The 27,353-nt window shown below is 39.8% G+C and overlaps 1 protein-coding gene across 1 annotated transcript in view; it reads right to left on the reverse strand.

The window, feature by feature from the left end:
- Positions 1–884: 884 nt before the first annotated feature.
- LOC134803239 (unextended protein-like) overlaps positions 885–27,353 on the reverse strand; it is a 35,290-nt gene continuing 8,821 nt past the window's right edge. The window contains exons 2-15 of the mRNA XM_063775936.1: positions 18,987–19,349; positions 17,882–17,987; positions 17,306–17,638; positions 16,809–17,054; positions 15,699–15,815; positions 14,777–14,948; positions 13,009–13,200; positions 11,708–11,854; positions 10,790–10,930; positions 10,213–10,352; positions 6,788–6,914; positions 5,730–5,956; positions 2,706–2,768; positions 885–1,503 (exon numbers count right to left, since the gene is read on the reverse strand). Coding sequence (XP_063632006.1) covers positions 1,366–1,503; positions 2,706–2,768; positions 5,730–5,956; positions 6,788–6,914; positions 10,213–10,352; positions 10,790–10,930; positions 11,708–11,854; positions 13,009–13,200; positions 14,777–14,948; positions 15,699–15,815; positions 16,809–17,054; positions 17,306–17,638; positions 17,882–17,987; positions 18,987–19,349 — 2,512 coding nt within the window. The 3' untranslated portion in view covers positions 885–1,365. The remainder of the gene's footprint in view (positions 1,504–2,705; positions 2,769–5,729; positions 5,957–6,787; positions 6,915–10,212; positions 10,353–10,789; positions 10,931–11,707; positions 11,855–13,008; positions 13,201–14,776; positions 14,949–15,698; positions 15,816–16,808; positions 17,055–17,305; positions 17,639–17,881; positions 17,988–18,986; positions 19,350–27,353) is intronic.

Raw genomic sequence — 27,353 nt, forward strand, 5'->3', positions numbered from 1 at the left:
GAGTGGCCGTGTTCAGATATTTGTGAGCACCTTGGCCGCTCCGATATATCTGAAGGTGACTGTACAAACAAAAATGTTTATTTTATAAATAGTTTTAAACTACTTTAAACTATTCATTCTCTAAGGGTCGGTTGCACCAAACCGTCTGTCACCGTTAAAGAGTTCGCAAATTTTTATACTATGGGAATCATCATAGTTCTCTGCTGAGTTACAGAATAAATAATAGTACTAGGTACAGAAGACTCACTCTCTAACAAAACGCGTCTGTTACGATCAGGAGAGATATGACCGCTAGGTGGCGACAGCGCCACGCGCGGCTTATGGCTAGCCACCAAAATTGTTGTGGAACGGATGTACTTTTAGCTACCTGTAGCAAAGCGACGAAATCACGGAGTGAGCCACGCCTGGCTGAGTGATGTTGATCAGTCTGTCAAGTGTGGTTGGTGCAACTCATCCTAAGTCTTCCAACACTTAAAAGAACGTCAGTGATCATCATACTGAGCGCTGGTGGCCTAGCGGTAAGAGCGTGCGACTTCCAATCCGGAGGTCGCGGGTTCAAACCCCGGCTCGTACCAATGAGTTTTTCGGAACTTATGTACTTACATTTGATATTTACTAATCGCTTTTCGGTGAAGCAAAACATAAAGGTCGCAAGTAACAACAATAGCCAGCTCGCTCTTACTGCTATCGTCACAAGGTTGAATATCCGCCGGTTATTTTAGTAGCTTCTTCTGCTCGTCGCGTGCGCCGATCTAAGTACACTCATTTCTGTTCGGGAGAGCAGTCAGAGCGAGACAGGAACGAGTTATCTATTTAGTAACTAGTTGCGAAATTGGTAATATTGTTAAATTAAATTTATTTACCATCGCATTAGTCCTTGTGGCGAAAGTTTGAATATCGCTAAGTAATTAAAGGTCGCAAGTAACAACAATGGCCAGGTCGCTTTTACTGCTATCGTTACAAGGTTGAATATCCGGTCATTTGAGTAGCTTCTCCTGTTCCGTCCGAGAGAGCAGTCAGAGCGAGACACGAGTTATCTATTTCGGAACTAGTTGCGAAATTGGTAATACCCTAGTTTCTTTACATGATCGTATTACTGTCGAAAGTAACAATAGCCCTTACTGAGGTGTATACCAGGTTAATTTCCGTTAACCTTTTAACCGCCGTAGACTGATATATAAGAAATACAAAATAGGCCTCATTTCGCCGCGGTCTGATAAATAAGACAAAACTTCGTGTAACCGCCAGTGACACGAGCACGCTCAGTGAATAATTCTATGGCGGTTAAAAGGTTAATTAAAGGTCGTAAGTAACAACAATAGCCAAATCGCTCTTACTGCTATCGTCACAAGGTTGAAAATCCGGTCATTTGAGTAGCTTCTCCTGTTCGTCTCGCGCGCCGATGTAGTCGCCGTTCCGCTCGGGGGAGCACACGTCGGGGCGCGGGGCGAAGGAGGCGCGCGTGTGCGGGGACGCGGACACGGGGAGGGGGTTGGGGGATACCTGTGGGGGAGAGAGGTATTACAAATATATATATTTGTACGATTTCAAGTTGGTTCGGACATTTTTACTACTGTTATACCTCTCTCGTCGAATGATGGTTCCTAGACAGTTTATTCTTGTATGGAGCAGCTGTCACGTAAAATGATTGAAGATATTTTTGGAGGTTAGTTAAAATAATGAATGCGTTACGTTTAATTTATTTCAAAATGTAACAATTAAGTAATAAAAAACAGCAAAAGCATATTCTTTCAATTCATCTTTAAATTAAGCACTAAAAGAGACTTGAAGCAAAGAGAATAAAGTGCATAGAGACGGATTGTCAAAGTAAATTATGTAGCCACTGTAAATTTACTGCCATCTTTCGACAGACGATAAAACTGTTAGAACGCCATTTGACTTTGATCATTATTCTTTCACTGATATGTGTTAACTTATTAAATATTAATATTAACGCCATCTACTCGACTATAGGCCAAAGGTATGGTGCAATCTTTTCAAGCGATGGCGCCATAGCCTTCAGCCTACTCTGGAGTAGATGGCGTTAATATTAATATTCAACAAGTTAACACATATCAGTGAAAGAATAATGCTCAAAGTCAATTGGCGTTCTAACAGTTTTAATTGTCTGTCGAAAGGTGGCAGGAAATGTACTGTAGCTACACCATGACAGTAATTCTCTATTTCAAATTCTGTTTCCTTGAAGGAACTGTCACAGAGACCATCATATGACGCGAGAGGTATAATATCACTAACAGGGCAATAGAGGGGTCATCAGTGTAATTTTATTATACCCAAAAGGCCGATTCTCAAATTACCTATTTGACTTTTTGAAGCAAGTCGGCTGCGATGTTAGACGAAATTGATGGATGATTTGCGACCAACAAAAGTTTGTTCAAGTACAGTCGCCATCAGATATATCGGGGCGGATAAGGCGCTCACAAATATCTGAACACGCCTCTATTGTCAAGGCGTTAGAGTGCGTGTTCAGATATTTTTGAGCACCTCGGACGCTCCGATATATCTGATGGCGACTGTACAAGGGGTAACTGAGTTTACTTACTGAATACAAATAAAAAAATACTGTTCTTCAAATTTTAACCTAGACTAATAAGAAAAACCCTTGCAATTCGCTGTACCTAAAATGAAATTTTAGACTAAAACTTTTATCTCTTCTTAATTTATTGTATAACATAATAGTATACCTGTCTTGACGGAGTCTTGTGTTCTCCACTGATGCTTATATCCTCATCAACTGACTGCAGCAACTGCAAGTAAAAATGATAGACATTTAGTAACAATTTATTTGTTGGTAACCTTTTCGACGCCGTGTCAAACCTAAAAGCTGTCACTCGGACGCCACGTCAACGAAGTGTCAAAACTGAAATTGAACTTTATGCATATGCATGTAGGTCTATGTTGCTCTGTGGTCTGTGACCGATTAATCCGTCTTTGGCGTTGGACCTGCGGTGCGGATATATCGGTCATTGGCGTCCAAAAGGTTAATATATACATTCTACGTTTGCCAAAACCTTCTTTCCCATTTAGTAACTTGTTACTAAAATAAGTTACTCGTTACTAAAACGGGAATTTCACGTTACTAAATAATAAATTTAAAAACCCAAGAATTGATATAGACCGAGCCGAGGTAGGGTCGCTAAGGCAAAACTACACTAGCCCAAGAAAACTAAAAAAAAAACAGCGGAAAGAATTCGTGTAGTTGTATAGAAAATTTATTTCCGCACTGACAGCGCCATCTACATTAGCTGTTTCGAAGTTAGTTTTCCTTTATTAATTAGTACTTTAATAGACATTACTCTGTAAACTTGTCCTTTTAAGTACAAGTTAAGTCTCTGGTTCCTAAAACGGGAATATAGGTACCTAAAATGTTATTTCTAAACCAACATACAATTAATTAGACCTTATTAGAATCAAGTCTGATCCTTCTCCAAAATCCTCAATATCCTCGACAGCTTCCTCAAAACCAGTTCATCCATGTCTATCCGTTTCCTCTCCAGCTCTGAGCGCTGGTCGACCGGGCGCGGGCCCAGGTTGGACTCGCTCGGGGACAGGTTGTGGAAGGTGAGGAGGGAGGAGTCGGTGTGGAACGTGGTCTTCTTCTTTTTAATTTGGTCTAGAAGGTAGGGTCACAGAATAAAGAATAGTACTACCGTACAGAAAGGAAACTTCCTACAAAACCGAAGTTTGACAGCGGTTCAGGGTCGAATCATGCTGTCCTTTTCTAATATATGGCACTATCCCTTTCGGCTATTTAGGGTTGTCAAAAATCAAGTGATTATCTTATCTGTGGTCGTGCACGCAAAAGGAAGGCAAGTGGTGCCAACCCTAATAATTGCTCGGAGCAATGATGAGCCGAGCGGAGCCGAGTTTGACCGAAGTCAGAAGTTTCGCACCCCTGGTAGGGTTGAAATATTGGAGTTGCTTGTGTACTCGATAAATGTGTCTAACTGGCCTACACAAACTTAATAACGTAGGTACTTTTTAATGCCAGCATTATTTTCAAATAAAAAAACGCAAAGAGGAGAATACCTATCCATGTTACTATTACTATTACTCGCATTATTGAGTTAAATAAAGCGAGTAATAGTATTATTGATTTAAAAATACCAATTTTAAGGACGATTTTAAACCTACTAACCTACTATATCTAGAAACATAACAACTACAAAAATAATGTTAAAACTTCTAACCATAACTCAAATTGTCCACACTCTTATTCAACACGGACTTATTCATCCAAAAGTTATTCCGTACACACTCCACACAACTATTAGCGTCATCCGTCAACTTGGCCATTTCGCACGAGTCGAAATCTGTCGAGGGCCATTTCGCTCCGTCGGGACATAAGTACGCAAAAGACTTTACTTCTTCGTGAGACTTGGCTGTGTTTGGCAAACTTTTGGCGTCAGAGAATTTATTCGGCCAATATTTTGAGCTGCTAGCTTGTCGGTATATGTATTTATCGTATTCTATTTCTTTGGTGTCTTCAAGTTTAGTGCTTGGTAGACTTTTGGCTTGGCAATTTAATTTATTTAGTTTTGAGCCGCTGTGACGTTTGTCGTATGATAGTTTTTCTGTGGAATTCTGTATGGTGACTTGTTTTAGCTGTATGATATGAGTTGGGCTCTGGAAAGTAGTAAATAATTCATTACTATGAGAATCTTTTTCTTTTTTATTGAAATTATTTATTTCTTTACTTGTATTAAAAATGTAAAGTTTCTTTCTAAAAAAAGGAGCTAAAAATACGAGCTATCATGAAAATAGTTACAGTAGCAAGCCAGTCTGAAGGAGTGACTTAGCCGGCCGAGCCGAAAGCGAGGTCTTCTTATAAAGCGAAGTCATATACTAATTATGCTATTCATGAATAGAGTTACATCAATAAAAAAACTGAGACGGTAAACAATTCCACTTGTTCCCGTTTTCAAACTCACATATTTAGCATAGAACAGCAATAACTGACTGTCTTTTTAGTTTTATACTCCTAGAGATAATCCCGAGGTACAGAAAATAAGGTACTCTTTTTGTCTTAAAATTAAAAGATTCATCAGTAATGCAAGTTTTTTCGCATTTAAAATCCTGGTTTAAATTACATTGAAATATACATTTAGTATACTATTTCTACTGTCCTATAAACAGGACCGTGGGCGTTAAGAGGTTGAATTATATTTATAATACAAAGTCAACCTTATTACTACTGGAAGAAGGGTCATCCTTAGATACTGTGCTAGCACATTTGACTAAGTTCTTGGTAACCATGCATGTAGAAGTCGTCATTTGCTGGAAAATGGGAAAGGATTAGGAAGGCTATCATAGGATTTTGTCACCTAAGTTATACGTAGTAAAAAAATACCTACGGGGTTTTGAACGCAAAATTAATGTAACATATAAGCAAAATGCTTATGTATCAATGCCGGCATTGCCATGTGAGCGACATATAAAACTCAGGGCCGGGTCATATTTTAATGCTTGGCGACCATGTAAAGTGCCCTCTTGCCACTTATCCAATTCCTTGTCTAGTTGATCATTCGTAGCACCCTTTGACAAAGCACTCTTCTTTAATAAGCTAACTCGTTTAGCGGGCAGACAAAGTGCCTTGTTGACTGTCAGGTAGAACAACTCTGTTGTTGCTCGGACATTACTAGCCTCTTTAGAGAGCGCACGTGTAAGTCAGGTAAACTGCCCTCGTCACTGTCAGGTAAAACACTTACCTTATCCAATTCGTTGTCTAACTGGTCATTCGTGGCACCCTTTGACAAGGCACCCTTCTCCATTAAGGTAGCTCGTTTGGCGGCCAGGTAAAGTGCCCTCTTGACTGTCAGGTAGAACAACTCGGTTGTTGCTCGGACCGAGTAGTCGGGCACGAAGGTGTGGCGTAGCATAGAGTCCATATTGATGTTTTGGAGGCTGCCCATGGCTGATGGGGTTGGAGATTCGGCTGAAAAATAAACAAATTATCACTTCATGACCTTGAATGTGCAAAACGTTATTTTATACATTTTCTATAAAAATGGACTCTATTCAGAGAACAATAAAGCTTCATATTATGCACAAGGACAATTCTATGAAATTGTCTACCGTTGTCCCGTACAAACACGAATTTTCTGAAGAATTGCAGTTATAAGGGTATTCTTTTCTTATGACAAATGGTCAAAAATATGCACAGAAAAATAATTGCCTGCATTAAATGCCGAACAAAAGCCGCTACACAAAATAAAATGCGTCTGTACGGGACAGCCCGTGGAATGCTCCACAAGGACCTATAATGCTCCATACGAGCACCCGTGGACAACATGGCTTGGCTCCTCCTTGGCATGGCTCCACCAATGGCTTACTCATAGAGTATTTTACTCAATAAACGAGATCTTTGCTTACAAAGAAGACTCTGTAATATATTAGTTAAGTTAGTTGCATGATAGATTTAGTCCTTTAATTTTAAGTTTTTCATTTGATATTCGCACGCCAGAAAAGGCGTAATATGTAGAACAATTTTGTACTTACTTAAGACCACTTTGTAACCATATTACTGCGAATAAACTATTTGTATTTGTACATGCGTATCACTAACGCTCAGTAGCGAACGAAACGCAACTGTGGAAACACTAATATGGAAGAGTGATAGAGAGACACAAAGCGATTCGATAGAGAAGCGCAAGCGATTGTCACTTTGGCTAGGCCGTGAGGTTCTCAGGCCCTTACTGTAACCTCCACACGGCCATATAGAAAAGAAACCTTATTCACAAGAGCATAGAGTTTTATTTTGACTAACCAACACCGATGTTTTGCGTAAGGGCCTGGACGCCAAAGTATGTGAAGGGTCCAGCTTCAAATACGAGGTTCTCGCGGCCCACTGTCACCTCGACGCGACCTTCTAGGATTAGCACGAAATAATCCACCTGTAAACAAAAACCGGCAAATAATGTCACTGTTCGGATTTTAGGGAATGTAGACTTATTGACAGACGAAACGCAACTAATCATATTCGTACAGATGGAAGGTACATTTTCCTTTATTATGTCCTATAGCTCTTTGAACGCCATCGTGAATCTTGTCGGAATACAGGAAAGTTTATAATAGGATATTTGACTGTATTTATAATAAATTATTTCACACCATGCAAGAAATAAAGCACCAGATAATGATTAGAAAAATAAAGCTAGCAGCTATTTAAAAAAAAAACAATATCTATTTAATAAATCGGATAGAAATATAAAAAGTAGGTGAGTTGACCGTGACGTCACTGAGTAACTTTTCATATAAATTCCATATTAGCAATTCGTTTTGACAGTTCTAAAAAAGAAACTGATTTGACTAGTAGGAGGAGAATACTAGTGTCCGACCGAAACATGTTTTTTTGCCGAAACCGAAACCGAAACCGAATGTTCGGCTTTGGCTCTAGTTTCGGCCGAAACCGAAACCGAACCTTTTGTAGACTTGTTAAAATCGTTGAAAAAATGTCATAAAACCGGTTTTACACACATATTATGGGGCTGTCAACACCCAATGTCCTTGAAATTGATGTTACTTAAGCAGTTTTTTAAGAAGATTACTAGAGTTAGACCAAGATAATTCTGCAACGATTATTTTATTTTAAACGTCAAAACTTCTATGAAATTATGACGTATAAATAACATTTGCACTAGTTTCACTGCGTATGCTATCAAAATGATTGCAGAATTTTCTTGGTCTAACTCTATTCATTCACCAGTCAAGCCAACATGTAGATACAGGGTCAAACAAAAACGCGAGCGCGAATTTTTTGTTGACAATATCACAAGGCCGGCTACCGATCTTCACCTGGGCCTAAACGTCCGAAGTGCCCCAGTGAGGCGAACTTTCATGCGAAGTCAAAGCCGTGCTTCAGGCTTCAGGATAAGTAGTTGAGCACACTCCAACCAATGTCCATTGTATTAAAAAGCGAGATACATATTTCCTTGAGCGCTGGTGGCCTAGCGGTAAGAGCGTGCGACTTTTAATCCGAAGGTCGCAGGTACAAATCCCGGCTCGTACCAATAAGTTTTTCGAAAGTTATATACGAAATATCATTTGATATTTACTATTTTCTTTTCGGTGAAGGAAAAACATCGTGAGGAAGCCGGACTAGTCCCGATAAGGCCTAGTTTACTCTCTGGGTGCTAGTGCCTACGCCAATTCTTGGGATTAGTTGTCAATTTGACCCCAGGCTCCCATGAGCCGTGGCAAAAATTCCGGGATTACGCGAGGAAGATGATGAGTTTTCTTATTATTCCTTTGCCCAGGCCCAGTAACATGCGACAGTGCTATCTCATTTACTCCGATACAATTAGACAGTGTGCGCGTTATAGGTATTAACAGCCTCTTAAGACTGCGTCGACCGTCTAGTGGCGCCCTCATTAGTGGAATTGTGTTTTATACAATGAATAATAATAATTAACCAATTAATTTCTATACCTATACATGAATCAGTATATGTAGGTATATATTATAGTAGTATACCCTATAATGGACACGGAACCAGTAATGGGACAAAAAAACACAATTCCTCTAAAATAAGTATATAAAAGTAGTTTATAAACACTGGATATATTTTTATCATAAATAAGAGTCCTAGAGCTGATTATGTTTGATTTTTTATTAAATTCGGTTATTTTTTAAGAAATGTGCGTCAACCCAAAAGTTGTCGTGCTACTGAAAAAAAATATCACTAAAAATTCTTAACAACTTCGCTAAGAGAGGTGAGTTAATTTATTAAATTTTAATTAATTAATACTTGATGAAAACTAGAATGTGTTTTGTTAATTGCATTTACCATGAGATAAGGTTGTATACCTATGTTGTACACTATGTTGTGACTCCACAGATGTAAAAAAATAGTGGTATTTGGCCCAATCCCATTATAGGAGCTGTAAAACTGCATACCTCCTATGATGGGACAATTGACATAATGATGCTTGCCATGCCATAATTTCATGTTTTAAACAATACAGAAGTAAAATGTAGTTACGAAATATGTCAACTAGGAGGTATTCTCGGACTTAGGATAAATTAATATAGTTATTCCAAACTTTTATTTAACTTGCCTTGTTAGTTAGTGTGGGTCAAATCTTGGTAGCTGAATTTGACCCACTTTTCGATTTCCGATTCAGTTGAAATTTTGTGTAAGTACGTAATTAAGTATGCAAATCGGATGATAATGCAATATTATGATAACATGGACTTGATCTGATGATGGAGACAGGAGGTGGCCATGGGAACTTTATCGCAATAAACCCTAACTAATTGTGTTTGGGTATATTAGAATTGTCTCGATAAATCTAATACAATAATAATTGGCTGTGGAAAGAAAAATACATTCAGCGATAAAAGCTTATACCAAAAATTGATTTTTTTGCCATAACTTATTCCCCATTTCAATATTTTATACTGATAGAGCAATGTCCATTATAGGGGGCCCATTACTGGATCCACGTCCATTACCGGGGGCCCATTACTGGAGCTTTGGTGTCCATGACTGGAGAAAAAAAGCATAGTTTTAATTTGTTAATTATGTGGAAACTCATTGCAGTATCTTTGATACAAGACGCCTAAAACATGACAGACGGATAGGACTTTCATATTTTAACACGCTAAGCGGAAGACCATTTACATGTACAAGGGAAATATCATAAATACTCCAAATTTCCTCTTAAATGTCCCATGACTGGTGCTGTTACTATAATATTGTTGTCCTACTTATTCCCCAACTTTTGGTCTTTGTCACATAGTTTAGTTTCATAGTACGAAGTACCATTTCGTAAGTTTCGGCCCGGCCGAAAGGTTCGGCCGTTTTTTGGCCGAAACCGAAACTACAGCCGAAACATGATTTTTTGGCCGAAACTGGCCGAAACCGAAACCGAACCTTCGGTCGGACACTAGAGAATACCCTATTATTGGGTTGTAATCGCGCGTCTGTTTACGTCTTTGGTAAAGAGTTAGTTAAACACACGTAAAATTTGAAGGTAGCATTGGTGACCTATGAGGGGAGGAAGGAGAGGTGCTAGAACTTCTGTACTAAATTTATCTTCCAATTTATCCCCCCCCCCCCCCCCCCCCCCCCCGCGCAAGAGATGATTTCGTGAATAAAACATATCCTTTACCGAAATCCAGGTAATATTTTTTGCGAGATTGAGGAGCAAATATGCTGAAATCATACTTTAAAATATTAGTAGAACTTACGGGCTTCCCCTGCTGGTAGACGTATGTACTGCTGTCCTTTTTACTCTTGCCCTTTAGCTTGATGTGGTGTATCACGTCCTGCTTCAGGAGACGGCGGAGCACCGTCTCCGATACCGTGTCGGGACGGAACGCTTCCACACCTGAATATTAATTAAAATAGTTATTTACGATACAAGTGCAAAAAACAGGAAATTCGCACGTGTATCGTACGTTTTACAGTACATATGGCCCTTTAAATTTTCGACGTAGTAACCTAATGTGGTTATTTCAGCACAGGGTGTCGTAATGGAGATCCAGAAGTATTATAAATAATATGTGACGTTATCTATGAAAAGGAACCTTACTGTCGATGGCGATTAACGATGCTCTAATATAAATACAATGTCGCGCGACGCAGTGCGGCGTAAGCGCCATCGACAATAAGGTCACTTTTCATAGATAATGCCCCATATTAACGTTTAAATATCACATAAAAATGCGAGGGGTTAAACAACAACTTTACATCGGTGGAGCTTATGCATTTTGTAATAAAGTCCACCGATGTACAGTTAGGAGTGTTGCTGTGTGCTGTACTCACTGGAGGACAGGAACTGGAAGGTGGCCAATGTGAGTTGCGGCGAGATGTGTGTGCGCTGGTTCTCGTGCCGTTCGGCGAACGCGCCGAAATCTTGAAGCTTGTTGGTTGGCTTGTTGCGGCGGCGTTTCGTTCTATTGTCCACTGTTTAATAAATAAAAACATTAATGAATGAACACATATCTAACAATGATTTTATTTTATCAATCCATGCGTCTTCGCGCCTCTTGCACCATCGCCCTAACCCGGGGTTAACCGTTAACCCAGTGCCAAAATGTACTGGTAACCATGGTAACTCCAGGTTTAACCGGTTAACCCCGGGTTGGTGCAAAAGCCCCTTAGTTTGGGAAATGCTGCTTTAGAAGTGAGCGTATAAATATGAACGAAGAGGCGTAATAAGAACTAGTTTCTGTAACAGGGATGACGACACATGTTGAATTTTATAACAAAATCTAGGAAAATAGATAGCAAATGAGTAATTTATCACATATTGCGGATATTAAAAACATATATGGAAATAATACAAAAATACAGCACCTGAAAGTTTCAAAATTTAAGTTTTTTTTAGCTTCCAAAAACGAAATAAGTAAGGATACCATTCGATTCCTCACATTTTATCCAAAAAAAATTGTATAGCAACTATATACATAAACGCAATATTTCACCGACAAAAACGCAATTTTCTTGTTTTGTTCATAGTATTCATCTTGACGTCACGGTCACTTATCGTTTCGTTAGGGGCGTTTCGCGAGTGAAGTACGACTGTCGGACTTTGACTATCATTTCTGACTTTTATATTGCTTTAATGCAATGGGTCCCATATAGACATTTGATCCTAAAAACAAACCTGATTGATTGATACCATAAATGAAAATTTGTCATCTAGCCTATTAGGGTACCTAGTATGTGTAATTGACTTACTAAATACGTCAGTCTCGTCCACGATCTCCGACTGTATCATCTCTTCTATGACGTCCTCTAATGTCACCAGACCGACGGTCTCGTAGAACGGGTCGCCTTCGCCCTCGTTGTTGATGCGATGCACAAACGCCATGTGCCCTTTGTGACCTGAAAACAAATAAAATAATTTTAATTTTTAACAAGCAGAAACGTCTGCGAACGATGCTATTAACTGCTGGTGTTATTATTGATTGTTGATGTTATTATTTATTATTATTGTTCGCAGACGTTTCTGCTTGTTAAAAATTTAAATTAGTATGGGTAGCACATCGTAACTGGTGAATTTCCAATATGACTTGGAACTCCGGTAGCCGTTTAAGAAGTGTAACACTCTTACAGTAGATGTCGCTAGGGTCACCTTGACCCATATGGTGGGAAGATTTGCTGGCTATGGATGAGGTATTGATGGCTGAGATGGCAGAGCGCTGGAGTATCGATCCAGAGGCCGTGAGATCAAGTCTCACCCAAGACAGTAATTTTTCCACTTTTAAATGTATTCTAAGCTTAAAATTGCGTAAGATTTCAGGTTTAAGAATCTTTATTTCTCAAGAAGATATAACAAAACTTCACTTAAATGAGAAATTAATAAATCATACATGCACACTTAACATATTGTTTTACATATAGATTTGCTATTGTTAAGGTCCAAAAACACCAGGTCCTTTATGCGAGGGCTGTTGCTTAGCTGTCTTTAAACTGCTTGAACATGACCTCAAAGACGAAGTTGCAGGGGTTCTAGTAGTACTGGGTGAGGGTCCGACACCTATTGTTATCAGGGTCCACAAACAGATCCTTGATGTAGAGGTCCAAGGTACTATACTAACACGTACCGTCTTTAAACTGCTTGAACATGACCTCAAAGACGAAGTTGCAGGGGTTCTAGTAGTACTGGGCGAGGCTCCGACACCTATTGTTATCAGGGTCCACAAACAGATCCTTGATGTAGAGGTCCAAGGTACTATACTAACACGTACCGTCTTTAAACTGCTTGAACATGACCTCAAAGACGAAGTTGCAGGGGTTCTGGTAATACTGGGCGAGGCTCCGACACCTATTGTTATCAGGGTCCACAAACAGATCCTTGATGTAGAGGTCCAAGGTACTATACTAACACGTACCGTCTTTAAACTGCTTGAACATGACCTCAAAGACGAAGTTGCAGGGGTTCTGGTAATACTGGGCGAGGGTCCGACACCTATTGTTATCAGGGTCCACAAACAGATCCTTGATGTAGAGGTCCAAGGTACTATACTAACACGTACCGTCTTTAAACTGCTTGAACATGACATCAAGCGTGACATCCTCAAAGACGAAGTTGCAGGGGTTCTGGTAGTACTGGGCGAGGGTCCGCAGCGGCGTGTTGTCGTCGGGGTCCACGAAGGCCAGGTCCTTGATGAAGAGCACCGTCACGATGTTGCCGCGGTGGCCTTCGTATACCGGGATACGGGAGTAACCTGGAAAATCAAGTCTATTAGCAAAGTATAAACCGGACATTAGAGTAAGATCAAGAAAAGTCTGGGGTGACAAAACTCCTTAAAAAAAAAGATTAAAAAACAAAGTCAAGTCAGCAGATATTTTGAAAGCCCACGCATCGCAAGTGTTATTTCAAACGTCAAACTATGAAATTGTGACGTATAAATAATACTTGCACTGCGTGGGCTATCAAAATCGCTGCAGACTTTTCTTGGTCTAACTCTACAATACTAGCCTCCACCCACGTAAATACATTAAAAAAAAACAATTACACATGTGTCGTTTAAGCGTCGCAATTTACCGCGCCTACGTCAATTTGCATAACCACCCCTCGCGCCCAAGGTTAAGACTGCCATTATGGACGCCTATCCTGCAAAACGTAATTCAAGACCAAAAAAAGTAAGAAAATGTTGCCACTTTTTACTAGCGCGTCTTGTATTTATGTAAAAATAAGTAAATAAAAGTACTTTTTTTTAAATCGTAGGAGTAAAATTACTAATCAATAAATTATCTTAGCCTGATTATTTATCAAAAGGAATTTACTATTTTACAAACAAATTATTGCAGTGGCAACATTGTCTTACTTTTTTTGGTCTTGAATTACGTTTTGCAGTTTAGACATTCTGTATAAATGTATAACGCATAGACCAGACACAGCATTCGCGAGTCACTTGTACAAACAGCAACACTCACTGTCCATAGGTGGAGCTTATGCCTATTGTAATAAGGTTTAGAAACTGTCAGTTAACAATGTGGGCGAGTAATGCTTTTTTAAATGCCCGAAATCATTCGCATTCATTGTTAGTATGGAGATACGTATGTAGGGAGTATCCGGCAGACTTAACTTGCCCAGGTCACGCGTGGCTCACTCCGCGATTTCGTCGCTTTGCTACTTGCTACAGGTAGCTAAAAGTACATCCGTTCCACACCAATTTTGGGGAAAGCCATAAGCCGCGCGTGGCGCTGTCGCCACCTAGCGGCCATATCTGTGCTGATCGTAACAGACGCGTTTTGTTAGAGTGAGTCTTCTGTACCTAGTACTATTATTTATTCTGTGCCCAGGTTGAACCTTTTTATAAAAAAGTTAATATCGAAATATCCTAATTGTGAGCGTAATTGAAATAAGCGGTTGCGCTCCCATGCTAAATTAGTACAGATGTTTAGTGCATAATTATTTTCCATCGTATTTTATGGATACGAACGTGTCTTGCTATTTCAGTCAGTCTCGGTACAAGAATTACTGAGGTTGACTGAAGTAGCATGACAAATACGAACGTTTTCGAGAAAATACGATGGAAAACAATTATGCACTACATCTGTTCTGTACGCGCTTATGTGTGGTGATCTCGATGTCTTATGAGCTTGTGTACTCACCAGAGTTCACGATTTCGCTCATGGTCTTAAAGTCCAGCACCGAAGTTATGGGCAGCATGAATACGTCTTCTAGCTTGGTCATCACGTCCGACTCCGTGTTCTTGCGGAGCTCCAGGGCTCCGGAGATGGTGTTGACCTCATCCTTATCAAGGTACTTCACGTCTGTTGTCAGATAATACTCACCAGACTTGACTATTTCGCTCATAGTCTCAAAATCCAGCACCGAAGTGATGGGCAGCATGAAAACATCTTCTAGCTTGGTCATCACATCGAACACCGTCTTCTTGCGGAGCTCCAGGGCTCCGGAGATGATGTTGACCTCGTCCCTGTCGAGGTCGTTCATCTCGGTCGTTACCTGTGTAAAGGAACGTATGAGAAAAGTATCTGTAGGTATTTATAATATGCACAATACAGCAGCAATATTGTAATATATTTTTTTAAAGTATACATCCATCCTCATGTTTTTTTTTAGTAACAATCGCGGTAATTTATTCTATTTTATTTATTTAGAAACAAACAGTCTCGTATTGTTACATTAGATACAATTGTATGTAACAATATATGTATGTAATCGAAAACAATATTAAATATAAAAAACAATATCTCTCGTTGAGCCATCATCCATCATATTCGATCGAGTCTATATCTATTCCTATTTTAATATTCACCTACAACATCTATTTTAACCTATATCTATTTTAACTATAGAAATGGATGGATGTACATGTACAATAAGGTTTACTTGTTAAAATGAAGCTACCATTTTTACACCACCACCACCAAATACCTATTATATATCCTATATCCCATATATCCTATGATGATGAAACTTAGCGGTTAGCCGACACATACAGTGAAGGCTTTAACCCTCATAAGTATGTGTGCATTTGAAATCGGCTTGTCATGAACTCACATCAATACGTTTGGTGCCAACGTGTCTGTGGCATCGTAGCTTTCAAATGGATGGACCGATTTCGATGCGGTTTTTTTACGTGAAGCGAGTTTCCTTTCCTTGGTGGTTCTTAGCTATGTTTGAAAGACAGACAAATAATAATATAAGCATGAGATATTAAAGACAACGACTTCGTTTCCATACATTCCATACCTTGACGAGCTCCTTCAGCCGCTCGCGGTTGTACACGCTCCCGATCTCTTCGCCCAGCAGGTAGTCCAGGATCTTGCTCACGGGGTACGCCAGGGGAGCGGTCAGCGCCATCACACCCTGCGATATAAAATGTCTTAAAATTACCTATTAAATATAGTTTTTTGCAAAAAAATCATTTTAGATACCAGCTTTTATCGCTGACTGTACTTTTCTTTCCACAGGCAACTAAAAATCATCGAGGCCATTCTAAAAACCCCAAACACAATTAGGTTGCGTTTTTTTTTATCACAGAGTTCCTATGGCCACCTCCTGTCTCCATCATCAGTTCAGCTCGATGGAACCATAATATTGCATTGTCACCCGACTTACATATACTGTATCAAATCAGCTTCATTGGAAGTCGGGAAGTGGGTCAAATTTAACTTGCAAGATTTGACCCGTACAAACATAGTTAAGTACATACTTACATGGGTACATTGCAAGGTAAATTAAAGCTTGTAAAAATGCGTGAGTTTATGGATTGTTCCAAGAAGGCACATTGCCTTAATGAACCTTAATTTACAGATGTCGCTAGTGTCACAAGCGGCTAGCTAGTTTCACGATTGCAATGTTAAAATTTGCGGTGAATGACGGATGGTTAGCTGGCGGAATTGGTAGAGCGTTGGCACGGCAATCCAAAGATGTGGGCTCGAATCCTACGATGACCAGAGTTGATCACAGTTAATTTTTTCATTGTGATTGACATCTGTATAATTGTACATTTTCGCCAATAAATTTGGCGAAAATGTACAATTATTTTGGCCAATAACATAATGCCAACCAGAACTGCACAACATGTCCACGCTTTATTTGAGTCCTGATGTTGGTCTCTCATGTCTATTCGTTCACTGTCTAAGAAAGATGGAGGGGCATACTTTATCATAATATGTTGTCTAACTTTAAAGACATTTATTGGAATCATTAGCGTAGGTAGCAGTGATCAATCCAAGCAGCACTATAGCCAACGTTGATAAGATGACAGCGAAGAGTCCAGAAGTCAGCTCGTCCAGAAGGATGGTGAAGGAATTATACGCTTGTCTGAGGAAGGTGAGAAGGTTTTAGGGTTCTAACCTTAGTAATGACGATACTTCTCGCCCCAACCATCAGCCCATGCCTTGAGCAGATGGCCTGAGGAGTGATCTCTCCAAGCAGCACTATAGCCAACGTGGAGAAGATGACAGCGAAGAGTCCAGAAGTCAGCTCGTCGAGAAGTATGGTGAAGGTGGAGTTGACAGCCACGTTCCCGAGTAGAATGGAGCAGAGGAGGTAGTTTCCATGGTCACGGACCGGCATTATGGCTCTCGCGTACTTCCTTTCCTGTTAAAAGGTATTTATTAAAATTACTACACTCAAATCAAGATAAGTCTGCAACGTCTCTGATAGCACACGCAGTGTACAAGCTCATAACTCCAACAACATCAGACATATCAGAACCAGCGTCAGCGTCAGAGTCACCTGAAGCGGCAGCAGCTTCTGATGGATAGCCACCCTCTTCCAAGGTTCCGAGTATTGGTGGTGAAGAGTGACAGAGACTTCACTATTGCACACCTGTACAGTATATGACTGACCTGCTCCGTCCCAGTGTTGGATATGATCTTCAGCTCCGTGCGATCGAGCGACATCAACCCGAGGTTCAGGCCGGAGAACAGCGCCGAAAACGTCAGACATATCAGAACCAGCGTCAAAGTCACCCAGAGCGGTAACAGCTTCTGGTGGATAGCCACTCGCTTCCAAGACTCCGTGCCTTGGTGGAAGTGGTTGTCCTTGTCTTTGGACGGGCTGGTGATGCCTGGACGGAGGTTTTTGGCGCAGATGTAGAGGTGACCGTCTGTTATGTGAGCTGGTGCGGTCACCTCGAAGAGGGCTGAGGCGTGGTCTTTCTCTACGGATTCTGGGATAACCTGGAAAAAGATTATATTGTCACTAACGCACAGAGGGGATAGGGCAAGAATAGTCGTCACTCCACATTTTAAGTCATGTCGTATTAATGCGCGCGTAGCTAGTTAGGTCTTACTTTTCACAAATCGTTTTACGTTCGCGTCCGGTTGGAATAAACAATATTTCTCAGTCTCATTCTAGATAAATATCATATCACCTTAACCTTAACGAGTGCCACTAAAAAGCTGATTTATCTAATCACTTACCATGTACTCTCCGTTTTTGACGAGGAACTTGCAAGGCTGGCCGTACTCCAGGGGTTCCTCCGTGAACGCGATCACTGTGCGCGTGGTGAAGCCTTGTCCGAATAATCTGCGAACAAACCAACGGAATGTACGAGTACAGGCAGATGATAGATACGACACAAGTGTTTGTGTCGTATCGTGACGGCGACGGCGACATGCGGGGAATTTTTTCAACCCTCAGCTAAATGTTGCAAAGTATATTTTACTAAGGGACTAACCCTGAAATGAAAAATCGCGAAACAAATTAAGTTTTTCGCTGTAAAAACATGAAAATACGATGGAAAACAATTATGCACTACATCTGTACTGATATGACTCGATACTCAGTCCCGTCGACTTGACCATCCGACAATGACTGCCTCAAAGCAATATAACCATAGAGATGACAACGTTTTAAGTTACATACGTCCAAACGGGAGGGTCTAGTGGAACTTTCGATAGGACTGACTACTCCGAAGGCCATAAAATAATGGTTCAAGGGAATCCGCTGACAGCGCCAAGTGTTTGTCGTGTCGTGGCCGAGGCATAACGGCCTGGCCACGATATTGCGCGACTGGCTACGGCTAAGGCGAAAACCATAGGTGGGAAGAAAGGTCCGAACGCGTCGCCTTAGCCGAAGCCAGTAGCGCAATGTCGTGGCCCGGCCGTAAGGCTTTGGTTGCTTACACATACAGCGTTAGCGGCACATTAAATAGGAAGACATTAACATTTCTGTAATGGCCTCAACTGGAGAGCAAAACCTCCATATACCCTGGTAGGCGTCCCTTTATTTGACATAATGTGTTGTTTGTCATATTATCATTAGTCCTAAGACTGAAACCGTTAACCTTTTCGTAACTAGGATTTTCGTAAGGTTATCCTATAGATAGGTTAGGTTAGGTTTGTTTTATGGCAATCCTGAAAAGTTACGCGTTTCTAAACCAAACAAATTAATACGAAATGCGGACAAACAATGCATTATGACTTAAACCTTTTAGGGAAACATTAGAGACCCTTGGTATATGGAGGCTTTTATCAAGGGGTTTATACACCGTTTTATTTCAATAAGATCTGAACTTATCCTTACCTCAACGTAAATTTCGAATCGGAAAGCACACTAGGTATCCCATTCACAATCTTCGGATCCTTATCAGCTTCCTCCACTCTCAACCCGTCTATCTTTATCTTACCCCAATCAGCTTTAACATTGTAAAAATCCATGTCAATGTCTACTCCTTTCGTCGTAGTATCTACGCTGACATTTCTTTTCATCCTTTGATTGGTAAAGTCTTTGACATCTCGTTTTCTTCTAATTAGGTTTGTTTCGAAGCTTTTGGTTTTGTTGAAGATTTCGACGTCTTTTGCGTTGGCGGGAGTGTTGGGGAGAGAGTTGATGTCTGTGTCGTGGGAAAGGTCCCACTGTTGGACTTGCTGGTTGAGGTCTGTTGAGCTGTGGACAATTAAATAGAGTTAGAGGTTCACTAGTAAAGTCTGAGACTTTCAAAGCGTACTCCCATCTAAAAGGCTGGCAACGCATTTGCAACCCCTCTGGTGTTTGTATTATTAGTACTCACACAACCGCAATACAAGCCTTCTTGAGCTTACTGTGGCGCTTTGGTCAATTTGTGTAAGGATATGTCCTATTATTTATTCCTTTTGTGCCTTCACTCCAGGGATGTTGCGGATGCAGATTTTTTGACATCCGCGGATGCGGATATTTAAAGGCCCCCATCCGCGGATGCGGATGTCAAGATTAGGTACTTAAAAAACACCAAATAGTACATTTTGACTAATTTTTATTAAAAAAAAACCGGACAAGTGCGAGTCGGACTCGCCCACCGAGGGTTCCGTACTTTTTAGTATTTGTTGTTATAGCGGCAACAGAAATACATCATCTGTGAAAATTTCAACTGTCTAGCTATCACGGTTCGTGAGAAACAGCCTGGTGACAGACAGACGGACGGACGGACGGACGGACAGCGGAGTCTTAGTAATAGGGTCCCGTTTTACCCTTTGGGTACGGAACCCTAAAAACAACATTGTGTCAGTATTTCATTTTACGAAAATCTTGAAAAGCACTCAAAAAAAGGCAGATGAAGGTGGTATGAGCTTTCTCTGCCTAAAATATGGGAGGTCGTGCCGCTCAGGCATCAGCCTCCACAGTCACCAAACCCGTTGTCTAAACAGCAATGCATAAATCGTCTGCAATAGACGGAAAGGCCTGTGATGATGATGATGAAAAGCACTATGTTTCCACTATGTTTCAGACTCAACGTAAACACATTCATTGTTAAGGTCACACTATTGTTTATAATTTCCATGAATTAAAAATTTCCTATTTTAGATTAGCCACACCCCTTTCAAGGTAACATAACCCTGTCATTCCAAAAGCACCCTTAACACTTAACTACGCAAGGTTGATTCTCATTTACATTTGTTTCCAAATTGTAGGTTAGCACGCAACGTAAAGATGCTACAGGGTGATTCGTCAAGACTACTGATATGCTGTTGGAAAGTTTCCAAAATTGCGAAATTTCCACATGGAATTTCCAATTGCGAAATTTCTCAGACTTCTCATATTTTTCATATTTTTGTATAGGAATCGAATTTTTCATTTCGGAAACGTAAGTTTCCTGCGAAATTTCAGAGAACTTTGCCATCTTCTTGGAAACTTTCTGTAACTTGTAGTCAAGACCGAACAAGATGGCGGGGTTTAAAATTAACCTACTGTCAATATGTTAGATACGATTATCTATTCTAGTTTCAGATATATATTTATAAAAGGGCCCTTGAGTGGAAAACTAAAATAGACAGTCATAACACTCCGCTCAGAAATATAAAGTTACGTAAAATAATCAAATATTTTTTTTTTGACGAGACCGGTCTGGCCTATTGGGTAGTGACCCTGCCTATGAAGCCGATGGTCCCGGGTTCGAATCCTGGTAAGGGCATTTATTTGTATGATGATACAGATATTTGTTCCTGAGTCATGGTTGTTTTCTATGTATCTAAGTACATATTTATATATTATTTCATTTCATTTCATTTATTGAATGCCAACCATGGTATTACAAGGTGTTTACATACTATAATAATACATTATAAAGTACAGCATGGACCCTGCTAGGGCGTGACAAATCTTAAAATATAACTTAACCTAGGAAAAAAAAATTAAAATTTACACTTAAAACTAATACATATTTTCAGCTCCGTCATTCATATATTCTTCGAGAGTGTAAAAAGCTTTAGATAATAAATATTGTTTTAATTTTGTAACAAAAATAGTGTATTTCTCTTCAGCTACTATGTGACTAGGTAAGTTATTGTAGACTTTCATCGACATGGAATGTGGTCCGTTCGAGATCATTTTGAGTTTGGCTATTCCAATCGGCACCAGTTTGTTCCTATTATATATATCATTGTCAGAGTACCCACAACACAAGCCTTCTTGAGCTTACCGTGGGGCTTAGTCAATTTGTGTAAGAAATGTCCTCTAATATTTATTTATTTTATAATTAAAACAATGATATTATTATTGTCCATAAATACCAACTATACTTTGGTATATATACTTATTTGTGCGTACATGTAAGTATAAGTACTCTATTCTTTGCCAATTTTAAATGGTATACCCGAACATCCATCACCAAGTATATTACAACACCAAATCCCTAAGGGCCACTTGCACCATTCACTAACCCGGGGTTAACCAGTTAAACCTGTAGTTACCATGGTAACCAGTACAATTTGACACTGAGTTAATGGTTTAACCGCTTAACCCTGGGTTAGTGGAGTGCAGGTAGGCCTAAAGGCTTGCACAGCTTCAATAGTTTTATAATTATAGATACACGATCGTCCAATTTTGAGGTTCACGCCTCGCGGTACCCGCCTAAGTTGCTGACTCATTTATAATTGGATTATAAACTATTCTTCGTGTAAAACCCACCCTGTATTCCTGTCCCCTTTTCTCGATAAACACCACGAGTAAACACGCAACTCGTATGTTCTGAATGACGTATATTTACAAATTCGTTTTACGTTAACCGTAAACAAGATTGATTAGATTACTATGTAAACAAGCAGTTTTGACTGAGTGACCGATATAGCGGAAAAATAGGGTCAATTCCAATGGGACAAGGCTATTAAATTAGGTTTCAGTATTTAGTAAACACATCGCGGGTACGAGACTGGCAAGAGTTTATGAAGTTTAATTTGTTTACATTATGGAATGGATCAAACCGAAAATTTTATTAATGTATAGGTTCTGTACAGATTGTACAATATGAGCTATGTATTTTATTTTGTTATTTAATAAAATAGAGAGGTATTCTTAAAAATAGTCCTAGCCCCGCAAAACTCAACAATGAGTTCGACTGTGGGGTCATCAGTCTCTAAATGACAGTATCAATAGGTACAAAGAGAAAAATACTTAGATAATTTAATTAATAAATAAATATTAAACTAAGTCCCACAGAAAGCACAATAAGACTTGTGTTGTGGGTATACTTAGACAACGAAACAACGATATATGTAATATATAAATACATATAAAACCCCCATGACTCAGGAACATATATCTGTGCTCATCACACAAATAAATAAGCTTACCAGTATTTGAACCCGGGACCATCGGCTTCATAGGCAGTTCACTACCCACTAGGCCAGACAGGTCGTCAAAACTACACATAATATAAGCCAGCGGTCGGCAACCTTTTTTTTGCGTAGTTTTAGTAGCGTAGTTAACGATGAGTAAGTTGACGCGGGCCGCACTTTGTTAATATTTATGACTTTATCAGACATTGTCGTTTCTCAATATTACATAGCCAGAGAGGCTCGCAGGCCGCAAGTGACAGTTTCACGAGCCGCATGCGGCCCGCGGGCCGCAGGTTGCCGACCGCCGATATAAGCTATTAACATTAAGCCAGGGGTAGGAAACTAGAGCGTTCGGGCATTGTCGGCTCCGTTCGGCTCGATCAGCATTGCTCCTAGCAATTATTAGGGTTGGCACAACTTGACGTCCCTTTGCGTGCACAACCACAGATTTTGACAACCCTAAATAGGCGAGCATGATTCGTCCCTGAACCGCTGTCAAACTTCGCTTTTGTAGGAAGTTTCCTTTCTGTACGGTAGTACAAAACTTATTTTGTGATTAAGCTATTGACTTATGATTGAATTTCCCCTGTCTACCTGCCTTGTTAAACATACATTTTCTGTTGTTGTTTGTTGTTTACGAGTGTTCATTCCCATGCCGAGGCTAGACGACAGTCGCAAACAATTACTAGGTGACCTAAAAACGGGGAGGGGAACACGCCAGCCACCTTCACCCGGTGGGGGGGCCTTGGGTATTCAAGGGTATTCATAAAGCGATCACATCTACTGCGAACTTCGAAAACCAAAATTGGTGTATCTAAATCTCGACTACGATTCTGCAATGATGCAAAATTATTAAGACGAAACAGGAGCTGAGTTTTAAATATATTAGGTAAATATACCCGTCTCGCTAACGGAAGCGGCACCTAAAAGTAGTGCGATAAGGACAAGGCGAAAAATCCTGCGTAAAAATCTCAAAAATCGAGGTTTCGTACTCCTCTGTTTCCTCCTCCAAAACTTAACCAATCGTAACCAAATTTGGAAATCTAAATGATTATGAAATTATCTGTGTCGGACCGTTTTGCTTTTTTGGCTAATTGATATCAGTTTTGAATGCCACGCCTCTCATTGCGGCATAGTCAATTAGGCCATTTTGGCCATTTTTGAAGGGCTCTAGCGCCTTAAAAAACAAAAATATCAAAAAAAGCAAAACGGTCCGACACAGATATTGACAATATTAATCTGTGTTGAAAAAATCATTGTTCTAGCTTCAAAAACCACGGAGGAAAACGAGGAGTACGTTTGTATGGAGAAATGACCACTCCCGTTGGCTCTTAAGATACCTATACATTTTTCGAACTTGGATTTTCGCGTCAGCATGGACGCACTAATAAGGGCCAGTTGCACCAACCAAAATTAACAGACTGATCAACGTCAATCAGCAGAGAACTATGAAACTTTCCATACAATAAAATTTTACGAACGCTAAAACGGACCCTAAGTATCTTATTTTATACCATAGTCTAATAAAACATGGTCTTCCATTCCCAGAGTGACACGGGCCTACGTCACAACAACATGGCCGCTATATATAGCGCTATCGCATATTATCATATAGCGCTGTCGCATGATGACGTAGGCGCGTGTCAGTTAGGTGACCTAGAAAAGACGGGAATGGAGTACCAGGCGGAGTATATTATTATACCATGATTTTATACCTTTTAACTAGCAATTCTTGTATATATTATATTTATATATTTCGGGGATCTCGGAAACGGCTTAATGATTTCGATTTGCTAAATATATGGGAATTTTCGGGGGCGAAAAATCGATCTAGCTAGGTCTTATCTCTGGGGAAACGTGCCTTTTTGAGTTTTTATATGTTTTCCCAGATATTTTGCATTTTAACTGTGCTATTTGGTCAAAAATGGTAAAATGGTGGTCACGAAATTCGTTACCCTGAAAACCATGTAAATATAATTTTAGTATAAAATTACTAGTGATATAGCCGAGGAACCTGACGAACAATATTTTAAATAGAAATATATTTTCAGAGTAATAGAGATAAAAGGCAGATGGCCATATCTTCCCTTCGCGAGTTTCGCACTATAGTCTGTATCTTAAGGTATTTAAAAAACCGGGCAAGTGCGAGTCGGACTCGCGCACGAAGGGTTCCGTACCATAATGCAAAAAAAAAAACAAAAAAAAAGCAAAAAAAAAAACGGTCACCCATCCAAATACTGACCACTCCCGACGTTGCTTAACTTTGGTCAAAAATCACGTTTGTTGTATGGGAGCCCCATTTAAATCTTTATTTTATTCTGTTTTTAGTATTTGTTGTTATATGCGGCAACAGAAATACATCATCTGTGAAAATTTCAACTGTCTAGCTATCACGGTTCGTGAGATACAGCCTGGTGACAGACGGACGGACGGACGGACGGACGGACGGACGGACGGACAGCGAAGTCTTAGTAATAGGGTCCCGTTTTACCCTTTGGGTACGGAACCCTAAAAAGAGTAAACAAAATCTACCCACAACTGGCTTAAGATGAAAACATTACATGATCAAATAATGTAGGTTAAAGTCAGGTCGTTCAGTGACAGATCCAGGTGGTTTTGTATTTGGTTGGTTAATCAATAAATGTTTTAACTACCCGAAAATGTAGGTACTAATTATTTGTTTACTTTTATTTAAGTATACCTAAAGATACAGAGTACGAGTATAAGCGCCATGTTTCTTTCTATATTCCTATTTTTACGCCTCCTGTTAATGTACAAAGTAGATATTTTTTATTATCATCCCTACGTTTATGAGGTCTGTTTGGCAAGCCGCCAGTTCCATATATAGCCCTGCGTCTAGTTGCTCAAACTTCACACCATCCATCTTTCACCAATATAGCTCTGCTTGGGAAACATCGTGCCTCAGATATTGGGTGAATGGTGTCGGAAATCTAATACCTTTAAACGAGCAACTCTTGTATATTTATTTATATATATATTTCGGGGATCTCGGAAACGGCTCTAACGATTTCGATGAAATTTGCTATATAGGGGTTTTCGGGGCGATAAATCGATCTAGCTAGGTCTCATCTCTGGGAAAACGCGCATTTTTGGGTTTTTATATGTTTTCCGAGCAAAGCTCGGTCTCCCAGATATTTTATAGATCTATACGACGTAGGTAGTTTTAATCACCACTTACAGGATATATTTTTCTTGTATAATACCACGCGACGAGACGCACCATTTAGGTGTATCTTAAGTTCTTAACATACTACATTTGTGGATTTCAGTCAAAAAACTTACAGTTTCTATTTCTAAATTTCATTATACCGTCCCCGTTCGGATAGCAATGTCAAAACCTGTATATTAAATAACATTACCATAACTTCACACCACTTCGTATCTTGTTTCGGTACCATCTGAATCCCTCACTACGCTCACGATTCAATAATTTGCCCTCAAACATATGACGCAATCGTCCACTTACTATTGGCATTGAAATGCAAATACAAAACCTTGAAAAGTGAGTAGACGCGTTTTTATGGGCTCGTAGTAAAATTTTACTATATAAAAAATTGAGCCAGTGCCAAAGTGGACACTTAAGATTTTATTATGGCAATGAAAGAATAGCACTTTGCTACTGTTATTATCGTAATCTGAATCGCAATGCTTATGTGTTTTGTACAGGATCAGCTGTGCCATTAGGTATTTATGAAGATTCATCATCATCTAGGAAGCTTCCCGGCATTTCGTAAATGCACACTGTCAGAATTGCGGGAAACCTCAAATAACCACTAGAAGCTAGCTAAGTTTGGACTTGGGCAGAGGAATGGGAATGTTATGCTACCTATATATACTCTGTATCTTAGGGCTGATTTAGACGGCGCGCGAACTCGTATGCGATTTTAGTTACATTGCGGACTGTTGATTACGTCCAATTCAACTGACCGATCAAAAACCGCAATGTAATGACTCATGCGACTGCTCGCGTCGTCTAAATGAGCCCAAGGTATTTAAATAAAAGTAAACAAAATCTACCCTCAAATGGCTCCTTAAGCCAGTTGAGGGTAGATAAAAACATTACATGATCAAATAATGTAGGTTAAAGTCAAGTCGTTCAGTGACTGATCCAGGCGGTTTTGTATTTGGTCGGTTAACCAATAAATGTTACAACTACCCGAAAATTTACAAATTATTAGTTTACTTTTATTTAAATACTGACTATAGCTACAACATGTAGTTTTGGATACGTTATTTTTGGCGAAATAACCGGTCAGGAAATGTCAGGATTTTTAGGGTGACGTCAGAATTTTTGTCAGGTAATTCCATTTTTCCATATGGCAAATCTACACTTGGGGAGCCTGGGATTCACTGAACCGATTTACAGGTAAATGACATTTGTTACGGGTATATTTGTGACGTCCCATGGTCAAAGGTAATGTAGTTTTGGATACGTTATTCTTGGCGAAATAACCGGTCAGGAAATGTCAGGATTTTTAGGGTGACGTCAGAATTTTTGTCAGGTAATTCCATTTTTCCATATGGCAAATCTACACTTGGGGAGCCTGGGATTCACTGAACCGATTTACAGGTAAATGACATTTGTTACGGGTATATTTGTGACGTCCCATGGTCAAAGGTAATGTAGTTTTGGATACGTTATTCTTGGCGAAATAACCGGTCAGGAAATGTCAGGATTTTTAGGGTGACGTCAGAATTTTTGTCAGGTAATTCCATTTTTCCATATGGCAAATCTACACTTGGGGAGCCTGGGATTCACTGAACCGATTTACAGGTAAATGACATTTGTTACGGGTATATTTGTGACGTCCCATGGTCAAAGGTACCTTATGGCGGGTAT

Source organism: Cydia splendana, chromosome 26 (assembly GCF_910591565.1).
Source record: "Cydia splendana chromosome 26, ilCydSple1.2, whole genome shotgun sequence".
NCBI classification, from domain to species: Eukaryota; Metazoa; Arthropoda; class Insecta; order Lepidoptera; family Tortricidae; genus Cydia; species Cydia splendana.